Source organism: Oryzias melastigma, linkage group LG1 (genome assembly GCF_002922805.2).
Source record: "Oryzias melastigma strain HK-1 linkage group LG1, ASM292280v2, whole genome shotgun sequence".
Classification (NCBI taxonomy): domain Eukaryota; kingdom Metazoa; phylum Chordata; class Actinopteri; order Beloniformes; family Adrianichthyidae; genus Oryzias; species Oryzias melastigma.
Window position 1 is genome coordinate 6429811 of NC_050512.1, and position 27761 is coordinate 6457571.

General features: G+C 38.8%; 1 protein-coding gene across 3 annotated transcripts in view; it reads left to right on the forward strand.

Moving 5' to 3' along the window:
- Nucleotides 1-26228, forward strand: part of ccdc85al (coiled-coil domain containing 85A, like) — a 54563-nt gene extending 28335 nt beyond the window's left edge. The window contains exons 3-4 of one of the 3 annotated variants that reach the window (XM_024259530.2): nucleotides 4472-4529; nucleotides 9365-10331. In XM_024259530.2, coding sequence (XP_024115298.1) covers nucleotides 4472-4529; nucleotides 9365-9383 — 77 coding nt within the window. In that variant the 3' untranslated portion in view covers nucleotides 9384-10331. Of the gene's footprint in view, nucleotides 1-4471; nucleotides 4530-9364; nucleotides 10332-25019 lie in introns of those variants that run through there. The other 2 variants (XM_024259532.2, XM_024259531.2) reach the window with 2 other exon arrangements.
- Nucleotides 26229-27761: the final 1533 nt, after the last annotated feature.

Below are 27761 nucleotides of genomic sequence, written 5' to 3' on the forward strand. Positions count from 1 at the left end.
GTACCCAGTGATTCCCAGCCCTAGTCCCCAACAAACACACTGGAATCATGCTGGCATCTGCCTGAAAAGATCCCCGTTCAGCCCTCAGGGGGCACACTGCTGTCACTTCTTCCACGGCAACAGACTCGGATGGGAGGATCAAAGTCGAAATAAAAAATGCAGCAGTGTGGAATTCTCATATCGCTCTAGTTATGAATAAATTAAAGAGTTTTTAACCTCAGATATGCACCAAATGATGGGGGAGCATCTGTAATCCATTTAAGGGTTGAAGGCGTGGAGATTCCAGCAACAGCCCTCAGGATTGGAAATCAACCAACAACCTCATGTTATCTCACAGGAAATCAGATTGTGAAGAAAACACTTGGAAAGATTGATTCTTCTATCAGGAATAAGGACACACCCACAAAAAGTAATACCTGACACGAGACAGGTTCAATATGCATATTTTATTCTATATATTCTGGTATGTAAACATCTTATTCACAGTCAAAGACAGCTAACAAAAAGAAATAAAAAAAAATCAACCAACAAAATGTATGAATGAAGTTGTCTCTGTGCTCTGTTTGTTAATAACTTTTCTTTCACACTTTTTTGGATGATTTTGATTAGGGTTGGGTTGATAAAATTAATTGATCAACCTGAATCAATCTAAATTAATTAAAGATCAATAATCGATCAATAAAAGTAGAAATCTATAATGCTAACGTTCGCTAGCTTGATGCTAACATACAATAGGATTTCCCTTAGGACGGCTAATGCAACCGCTTGATTGACCTACACATACATTGCTGACTAAATGAACAAATTTATTTTATCACAGGCATTCATTTTTTGCATCTTTTAAGGAAATATTTTTTAATCAAAAGCGCTGTTTTTTGCTCATGTTTTCTTCTTCTGGAATAAGGTGTAATGCTATAGCATGATCACCACCTAGTGGCCAAACTGAAACACCCTCCAGGAGAGGTAGAACAATTGTTGGAGCTTCTCCATTTGAGAATTCATCTAACACTGTGTGATTTTAAAACTCTCACTATAATTTCACCAATACATTTTACAGTATGTGTATCAGATTAATATGAATATTTTCAAAACATATATAGATGGTTAATGCATTTCTAAACAAATGTGTAAACCATGTAAACTCAAAATTCAATTGAAATGAATTGAATTGAGTGGATTAAAAGAATCAAAACAAATAGATAAATATATAAAACCATGAATTTAATCCATTCTTGAAATTACTGCAGATACCCAGCTCTAAGTTTGATCTGACAGTTTGGTATCTGGCTCTACTTATGGATATCTTGTTTGTTTTGAAATATTCAAATAAAAAAACTTAAATAATCCCCTGGACCAATGCTATTCAAGGTGCAGACAGTAGCTTTAAAAAAAAAACATCACATAGATGCATTAAAACAAAAAAACAATTCTATACAACACGATTATTCCTCAAAAGGAAGAGAGACTCTATAGTACATAATAAAAAATTATAATAACGGTGAGAAAAGTGTGCACAATAGTAATCTGTTGGTCATGTTTCTGGCTGGCTGTAGATTTGAAGTAAAGAAATAAGTCCTTGGTGTCCAAATGCTGACGTTTAGTCAGAAAATCGTCACAAATAAGAAAACAGGAATATTTCTGCTTCTAAAACACATAAAAATCTTATTCAGAATGTGATCTTTCTTCTTGGCTTGTGAAGGTGTGTGTAAATGGCTAAATGTGACTGTCACTGTCAAGTGTTTTGAGAAACGTAAAGCCTATGTACTATTTATGTAGTTTGATTAATAACTTCCAGCTCCTGTATTTGGTCCTCCACACTGACGGGCTACAGCAGCAGAACTGAGGAAGAATTAAAAGTCCAGAGAACAAAGTGAAAAAGTGGTGAAGAAGTGTGTTGTAGTAGGATGGAGTGAGTGTGGAAGGTGTGATGTGCGACAAACGAGTGTGAGAAGGAATCAAAGGAAAGGTGTAAAGAAAGGTGAGGAAAGCCAATAAAGGAGGAGACACGAGGCAGAGCGGAAGAGGCTGAGCATCTCTTTGGACGGAAGGAGGATAGAATGAGGGATGTGAAGATCAGGAGAACAGATTGAGAGGGTTTGGACGTGCTCACAGGAAGAAGAGGGAACATATCAGTGAAAGTTAATGCTGCTGGGCAAAAGGTTTAAAGAGCAAAGGGGAGATTTATGGATGTGGTGAAGGAGGACATGATAAGTAGATGTCAGAAAGGAGGATGCAGAGATAAATGGAGGCGGAATATTTACTGCTGGAAGGAGCAGGGAGGAAAAAAAAAGCATGAATGTGGATGTACTGTAGCATATGTTTAAGCAGAACGAGCTATTTTTATAGAGAAAAGGTCTGCAACATTTAACTCTGTCAGAGACATCCCCAACAGGAACCACAGTCTTTCTTCACACTTTATAAATAATCAGACATAGATTTGTATTTATGCTTTTGTTACTACTATAATAAACATAAATTAACTGTTTTTTTTATTTTGAATGAATAAAATACAAATGTTGAAAGAAAATACACTTTTTTAAACTTTTGACATAAGTTCCTATCAAAATAAAAGACAACCTGTCACTTAAGATCATCTCAATGCAGCAAAAGTAGTGTTAGCATGTGTAATGTCCACAGTGATCAAATAAAAATAGTTCATTTCTCTGTTGTTGATGCATGTCTGCCAGAAATGTGGAGTCAATTTTCACATCAGGCCATGAACAGCAAATCAGACACTTCTTTTAGAAAAAGTTTAAGGCAATACCTGATAATGAATGATAATACTATGAAATGCAAATGCTTTTTGTTTTGTTTTTTTAAGATGTGTAAGTGTGTAATTGTAAAAGTATAAAATTGCATAATTGTATTTTATGTCAATCTTAAATTTTTATTAGGTAGGTTTTTTTTCCCTCTTTCCGCACCTACTTTTCTGTATTTCTATGCCTGTTTTTTTGCAAGTGCAAAAAAAAAAATGAATTTCAAGCTAATTAAGTATCCCGTGCCATATTTTTTCAAATACACTTAAAATTCCTTCATTTTTTCAAAAATATAAAATTTGCTAAATAATCTGGTGCGCATTAAAACTGGTTTTGCTTATTGACATCCATTGATGTTTTCGTAGTACAGGAGAGGACGCACAAAATGTGTCAAAATCTTGTAGTATAACTTGTAAAACACACTGTCCTTCAACTGTCTGTTAATAAGTTAAAGTTTAAGTTACTTTACTTTTACTAGTTTCTTATTTCTTACTTTATAGTTACTTTTTAACATTTAGAAACTTGTTTTTAATTAGGGTGGCTCTGCAGCCGCATCATTACTGATATTTTCTTTTTTTATTGTAGTGACCAAAACTTGATCACTAATTTTGTACCTGAGAAACTTCCGAGCACAGATGAACCGAGATGAGTAGTTCACCTCATGAAACATTTCTGCCACTATTCTCTGCTGAGAAATGTTTCAGTTTTTAAGATATAAATAAACAAGATTTGCATGTCAATTTTGCCCAAAATGTTGAAATAATTGAAGTCTTTAATAGGCCAAACTAATAGTTTGCACTCACATCAGTTTATACATTCTTACCGGAATGTGTTTATAATGTTGTGATTTTAAATGATCCAGTAACACGTACACAATGGAAGTTTTATTTTTCCACTGTCAACGTCCTTTCTGTTAGTCGTTACTTTTTCCTTTGTTAGTTTTTGTGAATTGAGATTCATTTTTTGACATTTTGAATGGCGGCTGTGGGTGTCTATCACATCACTTTTAATGTCCCCATTCTCATTTTCTGTCATAACTGAACTACATGTTAACTGTCAGTGGATAAAAACCTGCGCTTCCTGAGTTGTGGTCTGCCAGTTAGAACTCCTGGATCTTTGCTGGTTATCTCTGCAGCATTCATACTTATACTGTGAAATGCTATTTTTAGTTTTTTTTTTAACAATATCTAGGATCAAAAAAGGAACCAGACCATTCATAATTGTGATGTAAGTCACTTTTTAAGAATTTCCAGAATGTTTTGGAAGTTATTGGTTCTCCGTGACGTGTAAACACGCAATAGGAGATGTTTGAAATTCCTCTCCGGTCGGGCATGCCGCTCCACCGTGACTCAGTTTCTGTTTGAAATGCTCACATGACGCCACCTCATCGTCATCCTCTAGTGTGGGTAAAACAAACGTCCAGAGACGGTCGTGTGCTTGGAAGCCCCTCCTTGTCATTGAGAAGTGGGATTATTCCCTAAATGTCAGACTCTGTCTTCCAGTGATTGTTTTGCCTCCTCAGTTCCATGTCTGACACACATTAACGCTGACTACCCCAGCAGCCCGTCAATCCAAATGTTTGTTTGTGAGTTCTCTGTCTTCACAGATAGACGTCGGTTCTAAAATCTTTCATTAATGAGATTCTCTGCGCCTGTCAAAGCCACACATTAAAGACTTTCTCCCTCTGTGTCTCCCACTACTCTCTTTTTAAACAGCTTTGATATCAGCCAGCTGCTGCACCAACAACTGTAGAAATGTCAAGCTATGGGACAGGTAAGAACCCCTCCCCACCTTGTTTTTTTTTTCCCTCTCAACTCTTATGAGTTAACTGGATTCTCTAAAAGAAGAACAGAATAATCCAGTGATTAGCTCCCATTATTCTGCTCAGCCGCTAAGTGAGCCTCAGATGTCTTCAAACATTCGCCCTCTTTGTTAGGTTTACATGAAATCCGTGGAATCAGTCAGAAATAAAAGTAGTTATTAACTCTTCCTGACCGGCAGGGGATGACTTTCCTGCGTTGTGATGCTGGGATATTGGGAGGGGGGGTGTTGATTGACGCGTTTGTGAGCTTAGGTGGGACCACAGAGTTAGAGGTGACCCTCGGCCGTCCCTCTGAACCTTCCTGTCCCTTCACGCTGGCCTGAGTGAGAGCGCCAGATGGGAGTGTTTTAATATTTGATGACATGAGGAAAAGGCACAGCTCCTGAGGCTGTGAAACCACGTGTAATTCCATTGTAACCTTTAGAAACATTCTCTACTCTCCCTTTCATGTGTTTTATAAGATCAGAGGTAACAAGGAGGTGCTAACGCTGCAGACCGAGGGCGCTCCTGCAGCTGCAGAAGATGACACACAAAACCAGAAGCCAAACATTTATCACAGTTTTGATTATTTTAACATCATACAGGCACTGAATTGGTCTGTAGACAGAATTCATTTGTTGGTCATTTTGCAAATCTTGACAGAAATTGCAAGACGAAAGAAAAAAAGAGTCCAAATAAGAGATGGACTTATTTGTTATTTCTTTAAGCTATTTTTATTGTCTTTATTATTTATTGTAATTTTGGACATTTTTATTGCTAGCACTGGCTTCAGCTGATTTTCTTTCTAAAGAATATAAATGCACAGACAAAGATTAACGGTTTTCAGGAATACAATGTTCTGCAGGACAAAGAAACAACATTCTTGGAGAGAAAAGTAAAAGAATTGGCGGTGGAATGCCGCTCCTGCCAGAGGGATCAGCTGTGCGGCCGGTTTTCACTGTATCACACATGACAGAAGCCACGGTCACTCTTATGGAAGAAAAAAACTGAAAACTGACACTCAAGCTGAGAGCAGGCAGCGCTTTATTTGGATGTTTGCTTTGTTTTTAGAGGCACATCGACCAGTTGATTCTATCCTCTGCATCTCTCTCTCCTGTGTGTGACGACCCGGGAAAAATACCATGTTGTTCGTAAACAAGTCCAATACGGATGCGCATGTAATGGGGTGCCTTTAATTTTTTGTTTTTTTTGTTCACAGTCACCTGATCATTAATGTGTTTGCTACACGGACAAGAAATGATCCATAAACTTCTCCTCGGTATTGTGATCGGTCGGCTTAAATTCAATATAAATTTATTTCAAGACAGAAAAAGTAAATGGAGACATTGTGAAATAAAGCAACAAATTATTTAAAAAATAAAAGGAAACAGAAAAAAAAACATGCAGAGAAAAAAGAATCAGAGGAAGATCCAAAGTGAGGATAAAGATGTGCAGACCAAATCTTCTAAAGGAGAGGATGAAGAAGAGAAAAGGGGAGATGAAAGTTGCATTGAAAATGCCATTGAGACACCAGGACCATCAAGCACAGGTGACTTTTCTACGTTGCCAGATCATCCTTAAATCTGGACAAAATAACCATATAATCAGTTTAAAGACAAAAATGAATGGATCTTTGCTAAGAATAACACATTCTTGGCCTTCGAAAAATGCAACAGTACCAAAGCTTCAGGGGGGGTGGGGGCATAAAGTACATATAGTATTTTTTAGTTACAAAAAAAAAATAATCTACTTTCACCCCTGCTTGTGATAGGTCATGGACAGGAGGGGCCTCTTAAGGGGCCGTACCATGATTTTCTTAAGTCTTTCAGAGTTAATTATATCCATATGTGTGATCATATAATCATATATTACCTTCAGAACACTAAAAAACAAATAATTTATGAAATGTTACCTATTTTTAGTGATTTAAAAAAAAACTTGATTCCTGAGGCTCCGCCTGTCGCTGCGAGTGGGTGCCGCCCATTTCATGACGCTGTCCTGGAGTTGGCAGTGTGTCTTCGTTTCTCCCTCCCACGAAAATAAACATCCAATTTTTTCAAAGTTGGATGCACATACCATATATCTGCCTTTAGTAGCCCCGGCCATCGCTGCACTGGTTCACAACACAAATACACTCTGCATCTAAAATGAAAGTTTTTTGCTGATCACCTCTAGCTCTGTGGAGAAATTGAGTGTTTGTGTTAGACTGGAGGCAGTCACCCATTTTTTTTGCCTGCAGACATTTAGGGCAGTTGTGACTAAAGCTCTGTTGATACTTCATAGCGACCAGCCATCGCATCAGTCGCATGCATAATCACCTGGTCTAGTTCATACTGATGTTGGCTGGATTTCATTGTGACTGTCCCTTATAACTGCGATGAGCTGAGAGGTGTTTATACTTTTCAAGCGATGTGATCGTGTCCAGTGTTTATTTTCAGCATGATCAGACGCTCAGACACTTGTAGCATGTGTTAGTGCAGGTACATCAAAGGCAGAGGAGGAAGTGATGAGTTTGTCCACTAAACAGAAGCAGGAAATACAAGACGACATGTTTTTACAGTAACCTGCTCTATTTTCTATCTCTCTGCTCTCTGTGTCTGTTTATACACATTCACACACCAGTGGAGCAACACTAGAGGCAAGGAGGGTGAAGTATCACACAAGGACACAATGACTCTGTCTCATTGTGACTAAAACCTTAGTCAAAATTACCCATATGGGTGGGTCGATCCATACAAGGGGTACCGGTTTTTGTGTTGTCCGGGCCCATGGGGGGTCATACAGAGAAGCAGCCTCATTTTAAAGGCAGTATGGGTGTGTTCTGTATTTAGCATGAGGCTCATATGATCTCTTCAGCTGATGTCATGTAAATGGAACATAAGATTGTTGTTTAAGTGCTAAGTGTATTGTGAAGTACTCGTAAGGCTAATGCAAGTCGGACACGTGTATGACGCATGGAAAACTATAATATTGCTCCCTAATTTCCTCTTTTCTAACAGTCAGGGAGCACGCAACGAGCACATCACATAAACAGGACTCATGGGTCCTTTGCACAGTGTGAAGGACTTGATGGTGGTCAAAAAAAAAAAAGTCTGTACTTCACCCTTACTTAGCCTTGCATATTGTTTGCTATGACCTGTTGCCTGCAGCATATCTATAGAAAGACATGAGCATTTTCTGTCTTCTGGCTCAGTGAGTGGTCAATGGCCTTGCCATTTTGTGTGGCCCACCTGCATGTTCTGTACAAGTTTGCCCATTTTTTACCCCTGTATCTAGCCACAAAGGTAGTTGTCCCTCTGGTTCATGTTGGTTTTGTTAAACAGTTTTGTTTGAAGATTGTTTTATTGCTAAGATTCTCTGTGATCAACTGATGTGTAACCTGAGGTGTCCGGTAATTAATGTCGTAGCTTTGCGCTCTGACATATTCAGCAATCACACTTAGTCTGTCCCGCACCAGAATCCAGGGAATTTTAGCCATGTCGGTAGATTCCTGGAAACCAATGAAGATAAACACCTTGAAAAGTGATGACAAACTCAGACACCTTACACTCTGGGATAGTTCTGAAGACTCACCTTCACCTGGTTTGATTTGTTGGGGCATTCTAAAGAACTAGGGCTGAGCGAACATTTGGGTATCAATCCGATACCGGTTAATATCGCCGATATCAATACCAATACCAATATTTTTTGTAAATGGTGTGATGTTACAGGAATCTCAAAATGTTATTTGTTTTTGATCACATGAATGTTATTTTTTTTAAGTTTCCCTTCTTTAATTAATTGGTAAAGACAAAACAGTATTGGGACAATATTTTCAATTAAATGATAAATAGTCGCAGTGGATGCATGATCTGCTGCTGAGATCTCACTGGCAAACAAAAGTAGTAAAATTGATGCCTGTGGGCAAGTTTTGATCCAATAATGATACCAACTTAAGATCAAAACAATCAATATTTTGGATTAATCCACCTGCACTAGACAGAACCAAAGACTGAAGCAGACAGCCTAGAAAATGAAAAAAAAAAATAAATACATAAAAAATAAAAAAATAAAAAGAACTTTGTCTTCTGAATTCCATGTATCTGCCTCGTTTGTGCACCACATTTTCCCACTAGATGATTTCAGGCTTTTATGAGACTCACCCTGTTCAGATCTTTGCTGCGTTTAGTTTTTTCTTTGGTAATCTTAATGGATGGCCCTAATAAAACAACATGAAAAAAATATTGGTGTTTGGCAAAAATAAAAAATAAAAATAAAGTTTCTGTAACTTTTTGCTATTCTAAAATAAACAATTATTTTCAGATTAAAATGTTCTTTGTTTTTTTCGGTTTACAAAATGAAAATTTCTGTTTAAAACTCTTTTCAGTTTTCATTTTGTAATCTGAAATTTCAGGTTTTAAACTTCTGGCCCCGTTGTAGCACGTGGGGGCGGGGCTAACACTGTTTTTGGACAACTTCAGACTGTAATAGTACAGACAATACAGCCATTTTATGACTGTAATTATCCACAGTCTGTTTACAAGTGAATCAAGTTTCATCTTCTCAAGCAGACCCGGGTTCACATGTTTGAACCCAATCGTCAGGTCAGCTTTCACACTTGCAGACTTTAAAAAAATAACCTGGAGTGAACGTGTGCATTGTGGATGTGCCCTCTAACCCCTAGCATGAATAAATTCTTTTTTTTTATATAGACATTTAATTGAATATTTCCATGATTCTTGTTTAATTCAGGTGTACTGGATCAGTTCAGAACCAGTCTTTTAAAATTCATCTGAACTGAAGTTCTCTCTTTCCTTGTTCTGTACAGTTTTGATGCCTCCTCTTGACAACTCGCCCCGCAGCGCCTCTCACAAGAAGGAGGGGCAACAGTGAAGCAGCCCCCCAGCGCCTCTGGCTTTCACAGACTCCGGGGCCCCGGGAAGGCGACCGCCGAGGATCCAGACGCTCTGTAGTTCCTGACCTCATCCATGATCACATTCCTTCAAGCAACCTGCCTCCATGTTTTTATTTCTCCATGAGGGTGGGGGTGGGAACGATAATGGTGCCATTTGTAAAACTCGTGACTTGGCTTGATGGATCAGAGGCTCTCCCTGCCAACGGTGGCCCTCTCCCCTCCTGAGGGAGACCTAAGGAGACAGGGAGGACGCTGGGTCTTGAGGAGCTGAAGAGGACATGACACTGTTCGTGCTGCTCTGTTTACAAAAGTAGACCTCTGGTGAAGAAGCACACCGACTCTCCAAACATGAATTATTTTCCCTCACTTCTGTCCTTCCCTTTATCTTCAGCTGAGTCAATGTCTCCAAAATGTGTTGGGACTGGTGTAATCTACTGTTCTGTTTCTCAGTCCTAAAATCCAGACCACCACCATCTTCCTTCCTCCTAAAAAACTCAAATACCGTTTCTGCCATTTCTATTGAAAACATTCTCAAAGATGTTCTAGCAAAGAAAAACCTCTTCCTGTGTCTTAAACCAAGATGGTCAACATTACTAGCTGCTGACAGATGTTCTAGTTCTATGAGATGCCATGTTCAGGTGTAATTTTATTTTGTATTATCTTGTTTGCTCCCTTAAAGCGCCTATACTGAAGCTGGGGAGACGGTGATGCAGTTCTCCATATTCTTTTTTACAAGGAAGTAAAGTCCAAGTAAGAAGTAGATTATTGGATTAGTTTTCTATATATCTATGTATACGAATATAATATTATTATTTTTGACTTACCAATATAAAACCTGTTATATGCATATGATATATCAAATATTAAACAGACCTCTTTATCAAAAGTGCATGGCTTCTTCATGTGACCATACACACTCGTTTTGTCTCAAGGGTCCTCTATAGCATATGTGTCAAAGTCAAGGCCCGGGGGCCGGATCCGGCCCACTGGGTGATTATATCTGTCCCTCTAGATCATTTTATATTTTTGTTATTAAATGTTATCTTGCGCCGGTAAGATATTGCAACACATTCTCATTCCCGAGTCGCCACATATTGACATTTAGTTACAGACCCCTCTGCGTCAAAAATTTCAGTTTAGGGTTTCCTCAACTGGTCAGTTTTTGACATCCAATTAAATCAAGGCTCGCGACCTCCGAGCCGCAAACAAATACCAATCTGGTACTGGGATGTGGACTGTACCGGTGTCCTGACTCTAACCTTAACTCGGTACCAGACAGTCAGCTCTAGTACCAGCCACATCCTGAGGTTCTGTCAATGTTAAAAAGTGATGTTTTTAAAGTCCCCCATGACATTTTTATTATTAAAAAACGTTCTCACTTGTGTTTTTATTATGATTATGAAGTTTTTAACCAAAATCCCACAACCTAAATGTTTTAAAAAGATGTTGATCTGAAGCCTCTGTTTCCAAAATCTCCTTTGAGGGGGCGTGGCTTTTGGAACTGGTGTGTGGTGTTGGATTTGGCCCCCTGTGCAATTGAGTTTGACACCCCTGTCCTATAGGCTCTGAGAAATAAAAATATTTTTTAACCTCATAATCAATCAGGAGAAAACAGCTTGTTCCTGTTGAAAAACCTGGTACTGGAAGGAAGTGCTTGTCAGTTGAGGTCCCTCTGCTCCCATCACATTCCCTCACATCCTGCAGCATCTGGTGCCGATGAGTCTGTTTTTGGGGATTTTGTTAAGGAACATGACAGCAGACATCTCATCCCCCTTTTTTTAAGCACCACAATCCTGTGAGACACAAAAACAGTGATTTTTGATGCAGAGTATTTGACACAATAATTAGGATATGATGTGAGTATATGAGACGGGTACAAATGAGGTCAAAACTAAAGACTTCAACAATTACGAAGCTTGACAGGGAAACAGACATGAAAGAAATTTGCTGCTGGCTGTTTCACTCAAGTGTGTGTTTTTTATGTTTGCTCCACTAAAAACATTAGATATTTCTTGAAATGTTAATGAATTAATGCAGGGGCTGCCCAGAAAAGAAGTCATGGCTGCCCCGTTAACTTCAGTGCGTTTAAAGCAGAAACAGTGGGACAGTGATCTGTTTTAGGGAGTTTGCTGAGTCATCCTTGCTTGAGAGGATCTGCAGGTGTCTAAACCCCAAATCATGGCACTGAGGTGCTGCGATCATCCTCCTGCGGGACGCCCTGCTGGGAATCTGATAAAACATTTCACATGTGATGCATTAAATAACAGTAAATGAAGGGAAAACTTGACAAACCCAGAAAGAACAGATTATCAATGTGCTTCATTCAACATTTTTTAATTAGTCAGACGGTTCACGTGTCTTAATAACTCATCCCCCAAAGTTATGGCTTCTTATGGACGTGTCTGTGTATCTGTGGGTGTGTGTTGGTCAGGACACTCTTGTAAGTGCTGCGTGTTACCACACAGCTGCAGTGTAAGCAGGACACTCCCCTGCCTGCTTATCCAGGAAGACACAGAGTGTGTGGTTGCATTGATTTGTGCGCATCCGTGCATGTTCATGGAACAATGCTGCAGCTTATGCGAGTGTGCCTGAGAGTGTGGGTGAGAGCATGCAGCTGCTTGCTCTGCTGCATTGCAGCACATCGTGCTCATCCCGAGGTCGCTACCATCCGCCGGCGGAGCGCTCTACCAAGGTCGCAGCAGGTCAGTCCCCCCATCTGCATGCCCCACCATTGCAAACCTTCAAACTCCACAGAAACGAAAAATAAAATGTTTCTTTCTAAAGCTGCAACACACTGGTGAAAGTCAATCAAAGCAAAGTCACAGCAGAATATACTCAGGGACTCCAAGGTTACTCTAATCCACCAATTAAGAGTCAAACCAGCAAACAAAAACAGCTTCTGCAAAGAATACATCAAACCTAGTATTAAACGTATTAAAAAAGCAAAAAGTAGTTCCATCGTACTGTGATGACATAATCACACACTAGATGGCACAATAGAGTTTGTTGTTGTAGATGTGGGGAACCTTGCATAATGCTAGCTATGATGAGGTCGCTGGAGCTTGCTAATGTCTAAAGCTCGCAGAATTCTGAGCACAAAAAAGTAAACGAAAAAAAATATTTGTGCCAAGACCAACATTTTTCTTCAGAAGTGCAGCAGGAGTTCATTATAGATTTAACTCTGTGTTGTGGGCGGGACTGTTGGTGCAGAAGTTAATTTCCAGAAAGCCAAAGTCTTTGGGTTCTGGGGGGAGTGTGGTTGCAAAGCTTAAACTTAAAGGAATTGATGGAAGGGCACCACCAGGAGTGGAGCCGGATTTTACTTAACACAGGGGCCAATCTGAATTCTTCCCTGCTCCCTCCCCCCTCATTTTGCCGTCCAAACAGAGAATTATGAAAAAAATGTATCTTTTAATTCGGATGTTACTTTCGTTTGATGACGTCACAAGTTATCACTGGTTTGCTAGTGTTAGCGCAGAGCTTCCAGCGGTTGAATATACACAATAGTAGCAGTTCTATAACTTTAAAAAGGTCATGCTACAACAAAACGCCATTACTTACATTTAAATGTAAGAATCTGTGGTTCAGAGCGCACCAACATGAAGAAAAGCGCTTCTCAGCACGACGGCGTTTACCCTTGTGACGGAGGACTTTGGATCTTGAAAGGTCGGACTTGAAAAAAAAATTTACGAACACACTTACACTACAGAAGAATTCAAACTGGGCCAAACTCAATCGCACATTGGGCCAAAATCCAAAACACACATTAGGTCGCGGGCCAAACAGGATAAACATTTATTGAAGACTTAAACTAAATGTTTAAAACTTTAAAAACATAACTTTTTAACATTACTATGAATAAAAAGAGGCAGGAATATTATTCCAGAGTAAATCAACTTAAGTAACTTTAAATATTTTACTCTCCGTAAAATAAATTTTGTCAAAATTATGCAAGTTAGAAATAAGTGCAAGATAACATCGCACCATTAATAACAATAAAATAAAATGATCTGGAGGGCCAGATCCACAGTCACGTCCCAGGCCTTGACCGCGACACATGTGGATTAAATTCTCTCCCGCTTGCTTATAGCGCCTCACAAGCACAAGCTAACTTTAGCTTAGCAACAAAAAATCAAATATTATTGGAGCTTTCCAATCGTATTGTTCTGAGCCAGATGATAGCTCAGATGAGGAAAATGAAGACGTTAATGGAGCTATGTGTCTGCAAGTGGATTTTTTAGAATTGTTGGGGAGCAGTGAGACTTTGGCCCTTTTTCCAACCAAATCTCCTTCTGATTCACCATTTGAATTCAGAAATACCCAGACACACAGTTTGAATCATTTCATTTACGTCCTCTATCATGCGAAAAATGCCACAAGACCATGCTAAAAATGTCATGCGCAGCTGCCATCTGTAATTGCCATCAGGCTTATTCCACTCACCTGTGTCGAACAGCTTATATACTCTGCTCTCTCTGTTGCTCTTTGCCAGTTCGTAGTAGTCTGTTTACTCGTTCCAGCACGCTTCATGTCTCGTCACGTCCATGGTTATGACCCAGCTTCGTCCCTGACTACGTCTCTGCCTCGTCCTCGTAACTTTGATGATCGTGTTCTCCTGAGTCTCCTCGTTGCCGACCAGTTTCCGCCCTCGACCAAGCTCCTGTTCATGTTCCTGATTGCTGATCCTCTCAACGTTATCGAGAGTTTCCACAAAGCCTTCCAAGCCACGTCACGTCTACTATCCTGTGTGCTTCTCCGCCGCGTGCTCCTGTTTGGACTACAAACAACCACTGGAACTACAAGTCAAGCCCACTTCCTGCTTCATGCCTTCCTCCTCCAAGTCAAGCTCACTTCCTGCTTCATGCCTTCCTCCACTGCCCCCTTCAGGAAGATAAAGACACTACGTCCACCCTCCAGAGCCACAAATAAATCTTCAGCAACTAACTGCCTGTTTCTGAGTTGTTTCTGGGTTGTCCATTTTCTTAGCGTTCAGTCGCTACAAAAAACACCAAAAACCCGATTTTCATTGGAGTAGGTCTTTGAGCATGACATGTTCATTAAACAAAGGATGAAATAATAAGTGTGACAAAGGAAACCTGACAGAACTGGACTGAATAAAACACTCGAAATGATTAATTGGAACAACAGTGATCAGACACCTGCAGTGATTGAGACACGGGCAACACAAAACCAATCCAGAACTCAACACAAGAACAAACCAGAGCACAGTCCTTACAGAAGCAGCACCCTCCAAATACACTGGAAGTAATCATAGCCCTTGTGCTATGCTGGTCATGTTTACAATAGAAGAAGGGTCATCTAGACCCCACAGCACACTGCGCTGAACTTCTTTTTCAAGGATTTTTATCGTCACTGGTGTCTGTGGCAGACACAAAATCCTGTCCACCTTTGTTAACATTTGTCATGGGAGGCATCACAAATCAGTGTTAGGGTGGGGTCATTTGGACCCATTAAGAGAGCACGAGGGTTAAAATGCTTCTAATCAACAGTAATTTGATCACAGGAGTTTTTATCTTGGATGGAGCAAATCCCTGATGTGACGCCTCACAGACGGTTGTTTCTCCACTTTCCTCCTGTCTCTGATTCTTATGAACTCACGTTCAAATGCAGGCAAACAAAATGAGACAAAAATTAACTTGATATTCAAATAACCCCATTTTTAGAGGAGTTTACCCCAAAGTAAAAAAATATAATCACAAAATAATTGTGAGAGCCAGCAAACTCACAGGATACAATGAGTGTTAAAAGAATAGAAAACCAGATGTAACAAAAGAACTGAATAAGTTTGATTCATCTGAATCTACAAGCCAACAGCATAAATTTGATTTAGCAACATGAAAATAGAAGCACCATGGATCGCTCGTGCCGTGGCTTCAACGACCAGGGACCTCTCTGATCAGAATTTTTTAAAATTAGATTTTTGAGCCTTGCCTCCCTTCAGCTTTTGGCAGGACCGCTTTTCATTTTCATTCATCTGCCAGCTACTCCTGCACATTTTACAAACCGTGAATTTCCTCTTTTAAACAGCTTTGTAAAAGAGCAAATCTTAACATTTTTTCGGGTTTCATTTAAAATGATTTGTAAACTTTTCTTTCTTCCAGAGGTGGTGCACACTTTTGAGTTGAGACATGTTATTGTTTGTGTTTCTTTTATGAATTATCGTCATAATACAGAAGAGTTCTTCTTGTGCAAGTGCTCTTTGCTGTGAGGTTACTACTTCATCTGAATGAAGAGCACAATATGCATCATTTGCATTCTGCAAAGGTTGGCGTTCTGCAAATGAACAACAAAAAACTTGTTTACGATCACACACACAGGCTGCTGTAAACGCTGCTCGTATACCTCCCTGCTTTTTCTCCACAGGGCTTGTTTAACTTCCCACTGCTTGTAGGTCACCAACACGAGGTCGATGCTACATACGTCTTAGACTCATTAGCTAGCAACTTGTCACTGAACAATAGGAGTTGATTACATCCTGTAATGACTTTGCACTCTGCAGCTAATAGCCAGCAGAGATAACAGATCTGTCATTACCACTCTCAACAGACCGACCAGAGAAAATGCCTGAACTGCTCAATGGTGCAACAGAAGCACTTTTGTTCAACTAAAGAGCACAGATGATGCTGGGCCTCTACAGCCGAGCTTTAAAGTCATTAATTTATGCACCTAAAAAGTGAGGCAGCTTTGGTAATATGACAATGAGACACCCAAACAATGATTAATAAAACAACCGTATATCACAGAAGTGTTTTTATTTATTTATGATCATTTAACTGCTTAGGACAGGGGTATTCAAATCCAGGCCTCGAGGGCCGGTGTCCTACATGTTTTCCAACCAACCTTCCATTGAAGCTCCTTATTGGCTAAACATACCTGATCCTGGAAATTAGCAGCCAATAAGGAGCTTCAATGGAAGGTTGGTTGGAAAACATGTAGGACACCAGCCCTCGAGGCCTGGATTTGAATACCCCTGGCTTAGGATCTAATATGCTGTAGAAAAGTCAAAATTTCTTATTCAGTTCCAACAATTCTATAATTTACCTGAAGTCCCAATATCCATTGTGAAGTCATTTTCAGCGATCTTGTAACTCTTGTGCTGTCCTACACGTTTACATCAAAAGTAGGGTCATCTGGACCCCACAAGACAGCACGCTCAACTTTTTTTTTCAAGGATTTTTATCTTCTCTGGTGTCCGTAGCAGACATGAAATCCTGTTCACCTTTGTCATGGGAGGGGTCACACGTCAATATAATGGTGGGGTCATCTGGACCCCATAAGAGAGGGAATTATGATTTGGCTATTTTATACACATCAGCGGGAGCTCAGCATCTAACCAGACATGGGTTATAGGTGGGACTGTTTACACAGAGCAACCTCCAGCACATTTTGAATCATATATAAATCTAATATATATATATATATATTATTTGCATTCTTAAGATCTCTCCTTATTGAAATGAGTAAGGTTTTCCTATTGTCAGATTTCTAAAGACTAAAAAACCTTTTAACAGGGAAGTGTGGGGTGTTCAAACAATAATTGTGTGCATGTTTTTTTTTTTTTAATCCTATCAATAATCAGAACATGCCCAAACCCCTCTTCACGTTGAGGGATAAACGTGTTGACTGAAGAACATACAGACCTTTGCCACAGAGCAATCAGTCTATTTTCAGCATCAGTCTGTCTGTAATAAGCAGTTGGTGTACTAAAGAGAGGGGGTAATTATGCAATCAGTAGTCTGTAATCTGCATGCATGGTGAAGGTGAAGGAAATCTTAAAAGGTGCAGTCCAGCCCTGGGATTTCTGTGAAAACGGCTCTCTTCAAACTTTTAAATGACTTTATATGATGAGTGCGCACTGACTAGTTCCAGTGAGAGTTTCATGTAGAAGAACGGTTAATTACTTCCTCTGTTTTATTTCAGCATGCTGGCATCAGGTTTAAGGAGGTGGAATATTTTTCTGAAAATGTCTCAGAAGTAAATAATCTTTTACACCATCACTGCTGGGAAACACCTTATTTGTATTTTATGTTTACTTTTCTTCTTTTCATGAAGAATATCACATTAACTGCAGCTACATTAATTTATTGCAGTATTTTAAATGTGCTTTGCACAGATATGATTAACCCTTTAACACCAGAGCTCCAGTGTTTATGTCTTTTGATTTACTTTAATTTTTTAATTGTTAACGATTAATGAAATCCTGAAGGATATTTTCCAACTTCTTTACCCATTCTCCTTCAGAATAGAAAAAAAGTAAAGTAACGAGTGAATTACTTTTTAAAATAAATAATGAGTAATGTAATTTCTTGCAATTTCATCCAATAACAGTTACTTTTTAAAATTAATTAACCCAACATTGATCAGCATTTATATATCGCTTTCCTTTGAAGGTCCAGTTGAGGTATGTGCCGTTACCATAAGAATGTGCCGCACCTGTTACTCAGAGTCCGGTTTTTGTGAAAAAGCAATTTACACCAGAAAAAAAACAAGAATAAAGTGCTAAACATTTATTGAGTATTTATATATTTAGTGAGTGACCATAATATAAGTGGGTCGATGCCCTTAATTAAAGCACTTCGCTGAAAGCCTGGCTTCCATGTCACACGTTTAATGTCGATAATGCCCACTTTGTTGGGCATTATCCCTAACGTCAGGATTATTAAACTCAATTGTACAGGGGACCAAAATACAAAACACAAAGTAGGTCGCGGGCCACACAGGACAAACATTTATTGAATGCATAAAAAAACTAAATTGTTAAAACTTTTAAAACGTAACTTTTTAAGCATAAATATGAATAAAACAGACAAGAATATTATTCCAGAATAAATCAACCAAAACCTTAAATAACTTTCAATATTTTGCTCTTCAGAAAATATATATTCTGTCAAAATTGGAATGTTACAAGGTAATATCGGGTGTTAATAATAAAAATATATAATGATATGGGGGCCGGACATCCCTTGACTTTGACACATGCGCCTTATGTCATTATAGGTTTCTTCATCCATAGCTGACCTAATGACCACCACCCAAAAATATATAAATGTACAATTAAAAAGGGTGTTGTTAATGAAATCAAAAATGAAATAAACCGATTCAGATTGATTATGGAAAATAACATTTGGTCGGTTTATTTTATTATAGCAAAAAAAGGACCAAGTACCATCACAAAGGACAACACACGCATACGTGATTCAGCAAAAATCAATCCATCATTAGTCCAATGTGTGGAAATACGCTGAATTTAGCCAAGATGTGAACATACATGTGTTAGAATGTTCCAATCATGTTCCCTTTGGGTTATTTTGATATGGAAAAACAGCAGTGGGCTCAAACTAAAATGTGAATGGATTTGACATTCATTCTTGTTTACTTGTTTGTACATACATTTATTGACACTTTGATTATCTTGAAGGAATACAATGAATCTGGAGAACTTCACCTGCATTGTCCAGTACCAGGTATTTATCTCTGAGTCATACTGGTGGAAGTTCTGGATAAAGATGACCTGGATCGATTCTAGGTCAGTGATTCGGATCATTTAAAGTGAACCAAAATCAACTATGAATCATATTGTCAACTACAAAATGAATCGAATTGTTGTTAAAATGAATTGTTGCACCCCTAAGTATTAGTTTATGTTCCTTGTGTCCTCTGAAAATATCAATTTCTTTTTTTGTGTAAAACTGTTGGAGTTTTTTTCTGTAGGATACCATGAAGTTTTTATATCAGAGTGAAAATCAGCTGCAAAATTAGCATCTCTCCAGGAATTTTTTGTTATAAATGTAAAGCTTGCATTTTAGTTTTAGTGGAAATTACTTCTTTGTGCAAAAACCTTTCCGAAATAGAGGTTTAATGCTAGACTTTCCACTTGAAAGCTGCAGCTGCGTTTAGAATCAAGACCCCAAGACAACAACAACAACAAATAAACATATTTACCTTTTATTTTGTAGCTCATGAAAGCAGTTCCACACAGTTCCTGCAAAGACAGAATGCAGTTCCATGTTTACAGCAGGAACAGGAGCTCTACTCCATCAAGTTCCTCCTGCCTGAAATTCCTTTCTACAAACTACAACAGATAAATAACACCAGAGTGGAACCAGAGTCATTCCTCTTCCTGTAAAACATTTTTCTAGAAGCTAACTAGAGCAGAGACACGCAGAGCCTCAGCTGGACCCAGCAAGATGAGGAAGAGGATGAGAATTCACTGAGCTGCTGGAAGGCATGCCATGTGTTAGACACACACACACACCCACACACACACCTCATGACTGACAGCTTCTCTTAGGAGGAAGAACGCCTTTCTGTTGTTGTGGTATAAAATCTAATGTCTTGAAAGGGTTGTGACTTTAAAATGATCTCTGTAGGAGATCAAATCATTATGTTTTAGTTTTAATCAAATTTGGGATCCTCAAACACAAAGGCACGCGCACACGTAAGTACACACACATATGCACACACAAACGTGCACTCACTCTGACCTAATAAAAACGAGTTCACTGGAAAGCTGCAGCCCCATGTTTCCAGCGTGTCCCTCACTTAATGAAACTCGAAAAAATGTCACTTCACCCCAAAAGTTTAGAACAAAAAAATGGAAAATATAAATTTGTACAAGAACCTCTAATAGAAAATTCGAGTCATTAATAAAGGTGATAAAGTAAAATCCCAGCAGTTTTAAGGCTAACCTTGAGCTTTTCCTTCTTCTTGTAAAGTTAGGGCGCTTGGCTGTTAGATCCACCTTTTAGTTTTTTAAAATGTCAAGAGTTGTCAGAAGTTCTGTTGTTTAGAGCTCTAAATGTGCAAATGAATACATTAACATGAAATAAACTAAATCTGAAACAGATGCTGGGTTTCTACATTATAATGGATTTTGTAATAATAATAACAATGAAGTGAAAGGTCAGAATGTGAAAAAGAGTTGGGAATCTAAGACTAACTCAGAGGTTTCAGATGGTCTATGAAAATTATTTCATTTTTTTATTCATAAAGGTATTTTATTTTGATAAAAAGAGATATGAAAATCATGAGAACACCCTGCTAGCTGTAAAAACATGGAGGTGGAGCATCATGTAAGTGATATGAGTGTTCCAGGAGCCTTATGAGGACGTTACCTGAGTTGTAAGTATTCAGAGACACATGTAAGTCGCTTAAAGCTAATCAGAGTTTGTTTCCCCCTGACTTAAGTTTGAATACATCCAAGCAGACCCTGTTTAAAGGGTAACCAAACAAGGCAACTGGAGGCTGACTCCATTCTTAGCCCAGATTTGAAAAATACCTAAAGGAGGCGGGGCCAGTGGAGGTGGACTGAGGGGCTGAGGTGTGGCTTGGATCCATGATTGACAGTAAGGTTGGCTTTAGGTAATGTACGGTGGACCTCTGTTCCCTAGCTTCCAAGTCGACTGGAAAGTTGTGCAATCCGGTTGATTTTTGACAACTGAAAGCAAAACACCAGACTACGAGCTATGCTAAAGCTAACCACCGACAGTTACAGAGTCAAAGATGGGCGGAGCTTTTTTTTGGGGGTGGGGGGAGCATGATGACGGGAAACTTCTACGACTTACACTAGTTGACCAATCACAAAATTCAAATGGAATACCTCGTTTCAACCTGTAGGGGGCAGCACACAGACAGTTTTTTTGACGAATTTAAATAGTTTATTTCAATTTGTCAAAAATCTGGCAACCAAAAAGCACTTTTAAAGCCCCATTTATAGAGTTCAACAGCCAAAAAAAATGTGATTTAGTGTTTAAGGTGGTCTGGGTTCGTTTTTAATTGAACTGAGCTCTGGTTTGCTCTGAATTTCCTCAGTCGGAGTAGGCTGTGTGCTCGGAGTGGAACAACTGAACCAAAATGGCCACTGTAGCTGAGCATTATGGGATGTAAAGACAGTAGGAATGCAGGCTAATTCAAAACTGTTGTTTCTTTCAGTAGTTGTTTCACTTATTTGAATGATCTGTTTGCTTTAAATGGGAACCTCCAGTTTGCTTTTTGATTGACGATCACTTCAGAGAAGCAGCAGGCCCCGCCCTGAAAACAGAGGTGGATGAGCAAACATGATCACGGTAAGTGAGAGGAGATTAGACCTCTTTGTTCAAATAAATTCACATGAATACACAATAATATTTAAATTGCATCATAATCCTCATCTGTACTGTAAGGGATTATGATAGGAAACTGAGTGGGGAGGAGATGAAAAAGAGCAGGTACAGTGTAATATGATGAATAAACAGGAGATGTCAGGGATCAGGAGTTATCTAGAGGACTGAGAATAAAGCTGAAATGGTTTAGGATGGATTTCAATTAAAGTTTAAATGGAAGTACGTTCACTTTGACACACACAAACACCTTAATCTGTTAATCTGAAGGCTTGTCAATATGCCGTTGCTGGCACTTGAGATGAGAGGAGAGAGGTATCATTTCTGTGAGCTTTGCTTTAAAGCAGATTTGTTTAACCCTTTAACACCGGAGCTCCAGTGTTTATGCTCTTTGATTTACTGTAAGTTTTCAACCGTTCACACCATTAAGGTATTTCCAGTAGATTTTGAAGGAGAAAAGCGGCGCTTTAATGATCCTACTTTCTATCTCACATTAATCATAAGTACCATTGAAGAAAAACAATACTTATTTATTATTTTGTGTTCCCTCAAAGATTGCTGTCGACAAAATGTGTAAAAGTTTACAACCACAATAGGGGATCTAGTTCTAATTCTTCAACAAAAAAGAGAGTTTAGTTTGTCTGCAGGTGTGGTTTGTGTTTGCTTTGTTGCTGCAACAAGTGAAGTGATTGGTGTGTAGAAGGTGTGATTAGGTGTGGACCTACAGTGTAAGGTGCTTGTTAAGAGCACATGTCTTTGCATGTGTTTGTGCAGGTGTGTGTGCATGTGAGTACATTTATGTAACCTTCACACACAATGTAACGGGAGTTTTTTCACATACTTTTATTTCCAATTAATAAACAGGGCAACTTTTCAGACAAATATTTTTTCCTCACTTTTTTGAAGGAAGAAAGATCAACCTCACTGAACAAGGACAACCGAAAAAGAAGAAGAGTCCTTTCATGAGTAAAAAAAAACACACTATACCATGGACTAAATAAAAAAAAAAGGTTATAAATCTCAATGGGACGCACCCTGGATAAATAAAGGTTAATAAAAAGAAGTAAAAGATTGTAAGAACATCACCAAGCTGCTTGATGTTCCTGTGATCTGTATAGAATTTAATCAACATGACTGAAGTTTGCTTTTCTGCAAGAGGAAAACTGACGATTTGACTGAAGTTTCGACAAGTTTTCAGAACAAACCCTAAAAAAAAAAAATCCAGCTTTCTTTTTTTAACTTTCTCTAATCAAATGCCAAACAATGACACAAAGGTCTTTAAGGTCTCCTTTCACTTCCAGTGCACCGCGATATGTCTGTGCTAATGAGAAGCTTCGTGCTAACTCGCCACTTTAATCTTATTTTAATTAATTTTTAATCTGCTTCGTCACTTACCTGGATTATCATCACCTTCTGTTACCTCTTTTATTATTCTCTTTTGCATTATTATTTTTACTTTTTAATTATTTCTTATAGTGTTACTTTGTATTACTTTTTGTCTTCTGCTTCACAAAAAGATTTAGCGAGACTACAAGTGGCCCAAAACAAAGCAGCAAGACTTGTTCTTGGTTGTTCCGTTAGAACCAATAGAAATCGAATGTGTTCCACTTTGGAGTGGTTTAATTTAAATCAAAGATTACAGGTTACACTGGGCACATTGATGCATAAGGTACTGGACCTTAAAATTCCTGCTTTTATTTCTAATCAAATTGTTTACTGTGAAGAGGTCATATTATAACTCCATTTCCCAAATCTAATTTCATGAAGAAAAACGTTATTTACAAAGCAATTTCCTTATGGAATGGTATTCTGAAGAAAATTTTGAGTTCAAAGATAAGTTACTATTCAAAAATAATTCTGTAATAATTCTTATTCTGTACATCTCTAAAATGCCAGTAGGTTTATAGAACATAATGTTTACGGTGTAAATGAAATGGTAATTGACTGTTTAATATAATGCTTATGCTGGAATTGTATTGGGAATCTATTGTTCTGTATGAATTGTGATTTCTGTTTTTAATGGACCCAGGAAGACTAGCTGAAGGCTATAGCTCTCAGCTAATGGGATCTATATAAATAAAAATATTTTAGATACTATTGTATGTATAAGTAAAAATTGGCCAGTTCATTAGCTTCCCATGCCAAGCATTTCATTGTACTATCAACCTGTTTTGATACCTCACATAACAAATAAAGCTTCATTTCATTTTATTTCATAAGAAACTTTTTTTTCCTTTTTTTTTTTTTTACAACAGTTAATAGCTGCGTTTCCATAAACTATGTAATTGCGCAAATTGGATTGTCAATGATAAATTATCTTAATATAAACTGACAATTTCTGAAAAAAGTGTTTGTGCTTGGAGGAGGTGGTTTTTTGGGGCGTATCAAAATGGACATTTTTTTTTTGCAAAACCCTTTTTTTTGAATGAAATGTGCTTATTGGTAGGAAGTGTCTGCCCTGACTGAGCGCTGCACCGCGGGCGCCATGACAGATCCCACAGCGCCACAGCTTATTATAAGCTGCATGTCATATGGAATCGTTGGATCCGCAGCTCCCTCGAAAACCACCAACCAAGATTTCCTCATAACCACTTCATTGTAGCCGCGCTTTTGCAGCTTGCAGCCTGAATAAGACTCAGACGTCTCCTTTGACAGATGAAGATAAACGCTAGTGCCATGATTGAAAACACGACAAGATCCAGTCAAGTTTCTAAGAGAAAAAAGGTCCGCTGCTTACTTGTTAGAATATTTATTAACAAGCTTTTCAAGTGCATCTGCATCTGTCAATGGACTAGCTGTGCTGCATGCGCCACCCTACTGTGACGTCTTTCAAATACTTTCTTTTAGTGAATCAAATTAAAACAATACCAGTTCTCATCCATTGCTTGTATGAACTTGTATAAACAACCCCATACCCAAAACTCCTTCCCTCCCTTGGTAATATATTGTCAAGGATGTGTTGGGCCACTAGATTAACACCTTAGAAAGAAGAAACCATCAGTCCTGGTCCTATTGTAAGTTTTTGGATGGCCATGTAAAAAGGTTTCTTCAAAGGAACTTTTCAGTCTTGTAGCTCATATAAATATTTATAACATGCTAAATCAACTTTTTGAGCTTTTAAGTATATTATAATGTTAATTCTTAACAAAAACAACCCTAAAGCGGTATTTTATCCAACCAGGCATCTCTGAGGAATCCTATAAAACCCTACTCTCTGAGCACCAGTTCCTCTCAATCCATGAAAACAAGTGGGTCCTCTCATTGTGACTTTATAAAGTGAGAACAGCCCCTTCCACGAAGAGTATGCGCTGCCAGCGTCTCCCCCAGGCTAACACACACTCTTTCTCTGCAAAGCAATCAGTGATCGACTTTCATTTTATATGCACAATATGTACAACTATCTTTGCAAAAGTTCGGCTGTTGTTTGTTTTTTCTTGTGCAAAACGCAGACACGCTGCCGAGGCCGCCTCCAGGATGACATCATGAAATGGGCGGCCCCCACAAGGAGCGAAGGGCGGAGCCTCAGAGATGGAGTCGTCTTACTTCCGGGTAGGAAAAGAGTGAGAATTGAAACATTGACGTAAGATGGTTGATTCTGGGAAGGAAAAATTATCTTAGTTTTTCTTAACCTGCAGGTGGTTTGCTGAGCGATGCTGTAAGACATCACCGGGGGCTCTGAAATGGCACGGATGGTGCGAGATGGAGGATGACGTGTGAGGAGATTTGCGAATCGGAGAGCTGGGGAAAAGCTGGAGTGGGCACAGCAGGCCTCGCTCTCATTAGACGTAGCAGCAGTTTGGTTTCTGAGCGTGTCAGAGTGCCAGGGAGTGTTTGCTTGCAGTAGCTGAGAGGCCCAGTGGGCAGGAGCAGATGCTGCATCCTCGTGCTGAAACTCCCCCAACAGTGTGTTATCATCTGTGTGAGTAAAGCCTGCTCACACGCTCTGCTTTCCCCCTCAGCTTCTGATGCTGATGAACAGTTACAGGAGATATTTGTGCTTTAAAAGTTTCCATTAAAACCTAGAAATCAAAACGTATACTTTTTTTCCCAAAACACTGAAAATATATGTTTACAAAGACCGTGACTGAGCAGTGTGTTCCTCCTTAAAAATATGCAATGAAATATTTAAGAAAAATTTCCACCAAACATGAAATATTCTCAAGGTAAAGCAAATACTGCACAGTTTTACTACATCATCACATTTTCCATCTCTGCAGCAGAAGGCTATCCACTGACCCGATCCAATATATGCCGGCTCCCAAACTGAGCCAAACTGGGATTATCCTCGCCACCATGGATGGAGGTGACGTCACTCTGACCCCATTGGCTCCACATCAAGCTTGACGAGAATATTTAGAAAAGTTCAGCACTGGAATCATGCAGACATTATCCTCTGCACTGGCTTCTTTATTTTAATATTTTTCTTTTTTCATTTATTTTTGAATGTGTTTCCAAAACAGTAGTAAAACTCTCAAAGTTGAGTCTTTACTCTATTTGAATCAAATGTAATTATTATGCTTTTAACCATAGAGCACTATTCACTTGATAGAAAGTTCATTCATGATTTTTAATATGCTGCATTTTTCTGAGTGTCATTCGTCCCTGGGTAAAGTCTCACATGGCCCAAGAATTTCCAGTATAATAATAATACTTATTATAATATTTTTTTTGCACGATTTTTTTTTCTTCTCAAATTCCTATTTTTTTGTAATTCTCTAACATGTTTTTAGGATCTTCCCATGTTTTTATTTTCTATTTTGTTACATATAACCCAGTTGAAAATAATATAAAAAATAACTACTCTAATCTGTCATCCATCCATCCATCTTCTTGACCGCTTTGTCCCTGTCGGGGTCGCGGGGGTGCCGGAGCCTATCCCGGCTACTGAAGGGCGAAGGCGGGGTACACCCTGGACAGGTCGCCAGTCTGTCGCAGGGTAATCTGTCATGTGTGGTCATATTTTGATCTACTTTTTATGAGAAATATTTTTATCGGGTATATTATATCGGCAAAAGTGATGGTGTAACTTTTAATAGTGTAAGTGTTCTAGGGTTAAATCATGATACAAGGAGAAAACGTAACGTATGCACAAAGACTTAAGGGGTAAAGCTGCAGGTAAACAACTACAGAACAAACAAATAAATGGAAATGATTAAAGGGATTAAAGTTAAAGTCCGAGTTTGTTTACTACGACTTACAAACTGAAACTAGCTGGAAAATGTATAGTTTTGTGAGAACATTGGAGTTGATGTGGCATGTTGTGTTACAAAGTTTACACAGATCTATAGAACTAAAGTGAAGTTTGAGAAGGTTTATCCGTCATGTGTTTGCTGCTTCAACACCTATAAAACAATCGCTCTACTTTCATTTCAGGAAAATGGTTTTAATTCAGAAACATACATGCAGTCCAGCTTTTTCATCATCAAGCTTAAACACTTCTGTCTAACCTCAGACCTTCACCTGACCAGAGGAGCACCGCCCCCACTTTAACCTCCTGCAGCACGGAGCTGCGCCTGCATCCCACGTCCCTGAACACAGTTGCTCACAGCATGACACCAAGTTGTTCTGACAACAACGCCTGAAGTGAGGGATGCGATCGGGCAACAGGAAACGAAGGGGTTCATCTGAGGAACACGGTTCTATTTTTTCCTGTGAGAGCCAGCTGACTGACAGCAGGCAGATCCACGGCCTGCACAGGAGATCTGACGAGACATAAACTGTGAGGTAAATGTAGGAGTCATGCAAGATTAGAGAGACCGTTCATTCACTTTTAAAAAGGAATAAAATTTTTTAGGCCAAACTGAAAAGTAGAACAGGAGATGAGGACACAACCCTCCCCTAAAACAAGTGCTGTTTTTATTTAAACAAGAAAGATGACAAAATTATTTTTGATTTTTATAGCGTTCACAGTTACACAGTAAGTGACTAAAGGCAAAGATCTAGAAGGCTAGAAAAAGCTCCATTAATCAAACCGCATGGGTGTTTAACCGGGTAACACAATAATATTAACACTACTATTAGTAATAGAAACCTTTCACGTGACATTAGGCAAAACGGCGAATGTGATGAATGACTTCCGGTTCTATATGATGTCTATGGTTTAGAACAGCAAAGCTGACAGCTGGACGCTGTTAAAGCAATTTTACGTAAATAATAAAAGGTAACCTAACCAATTGAAACAGACATTTGTA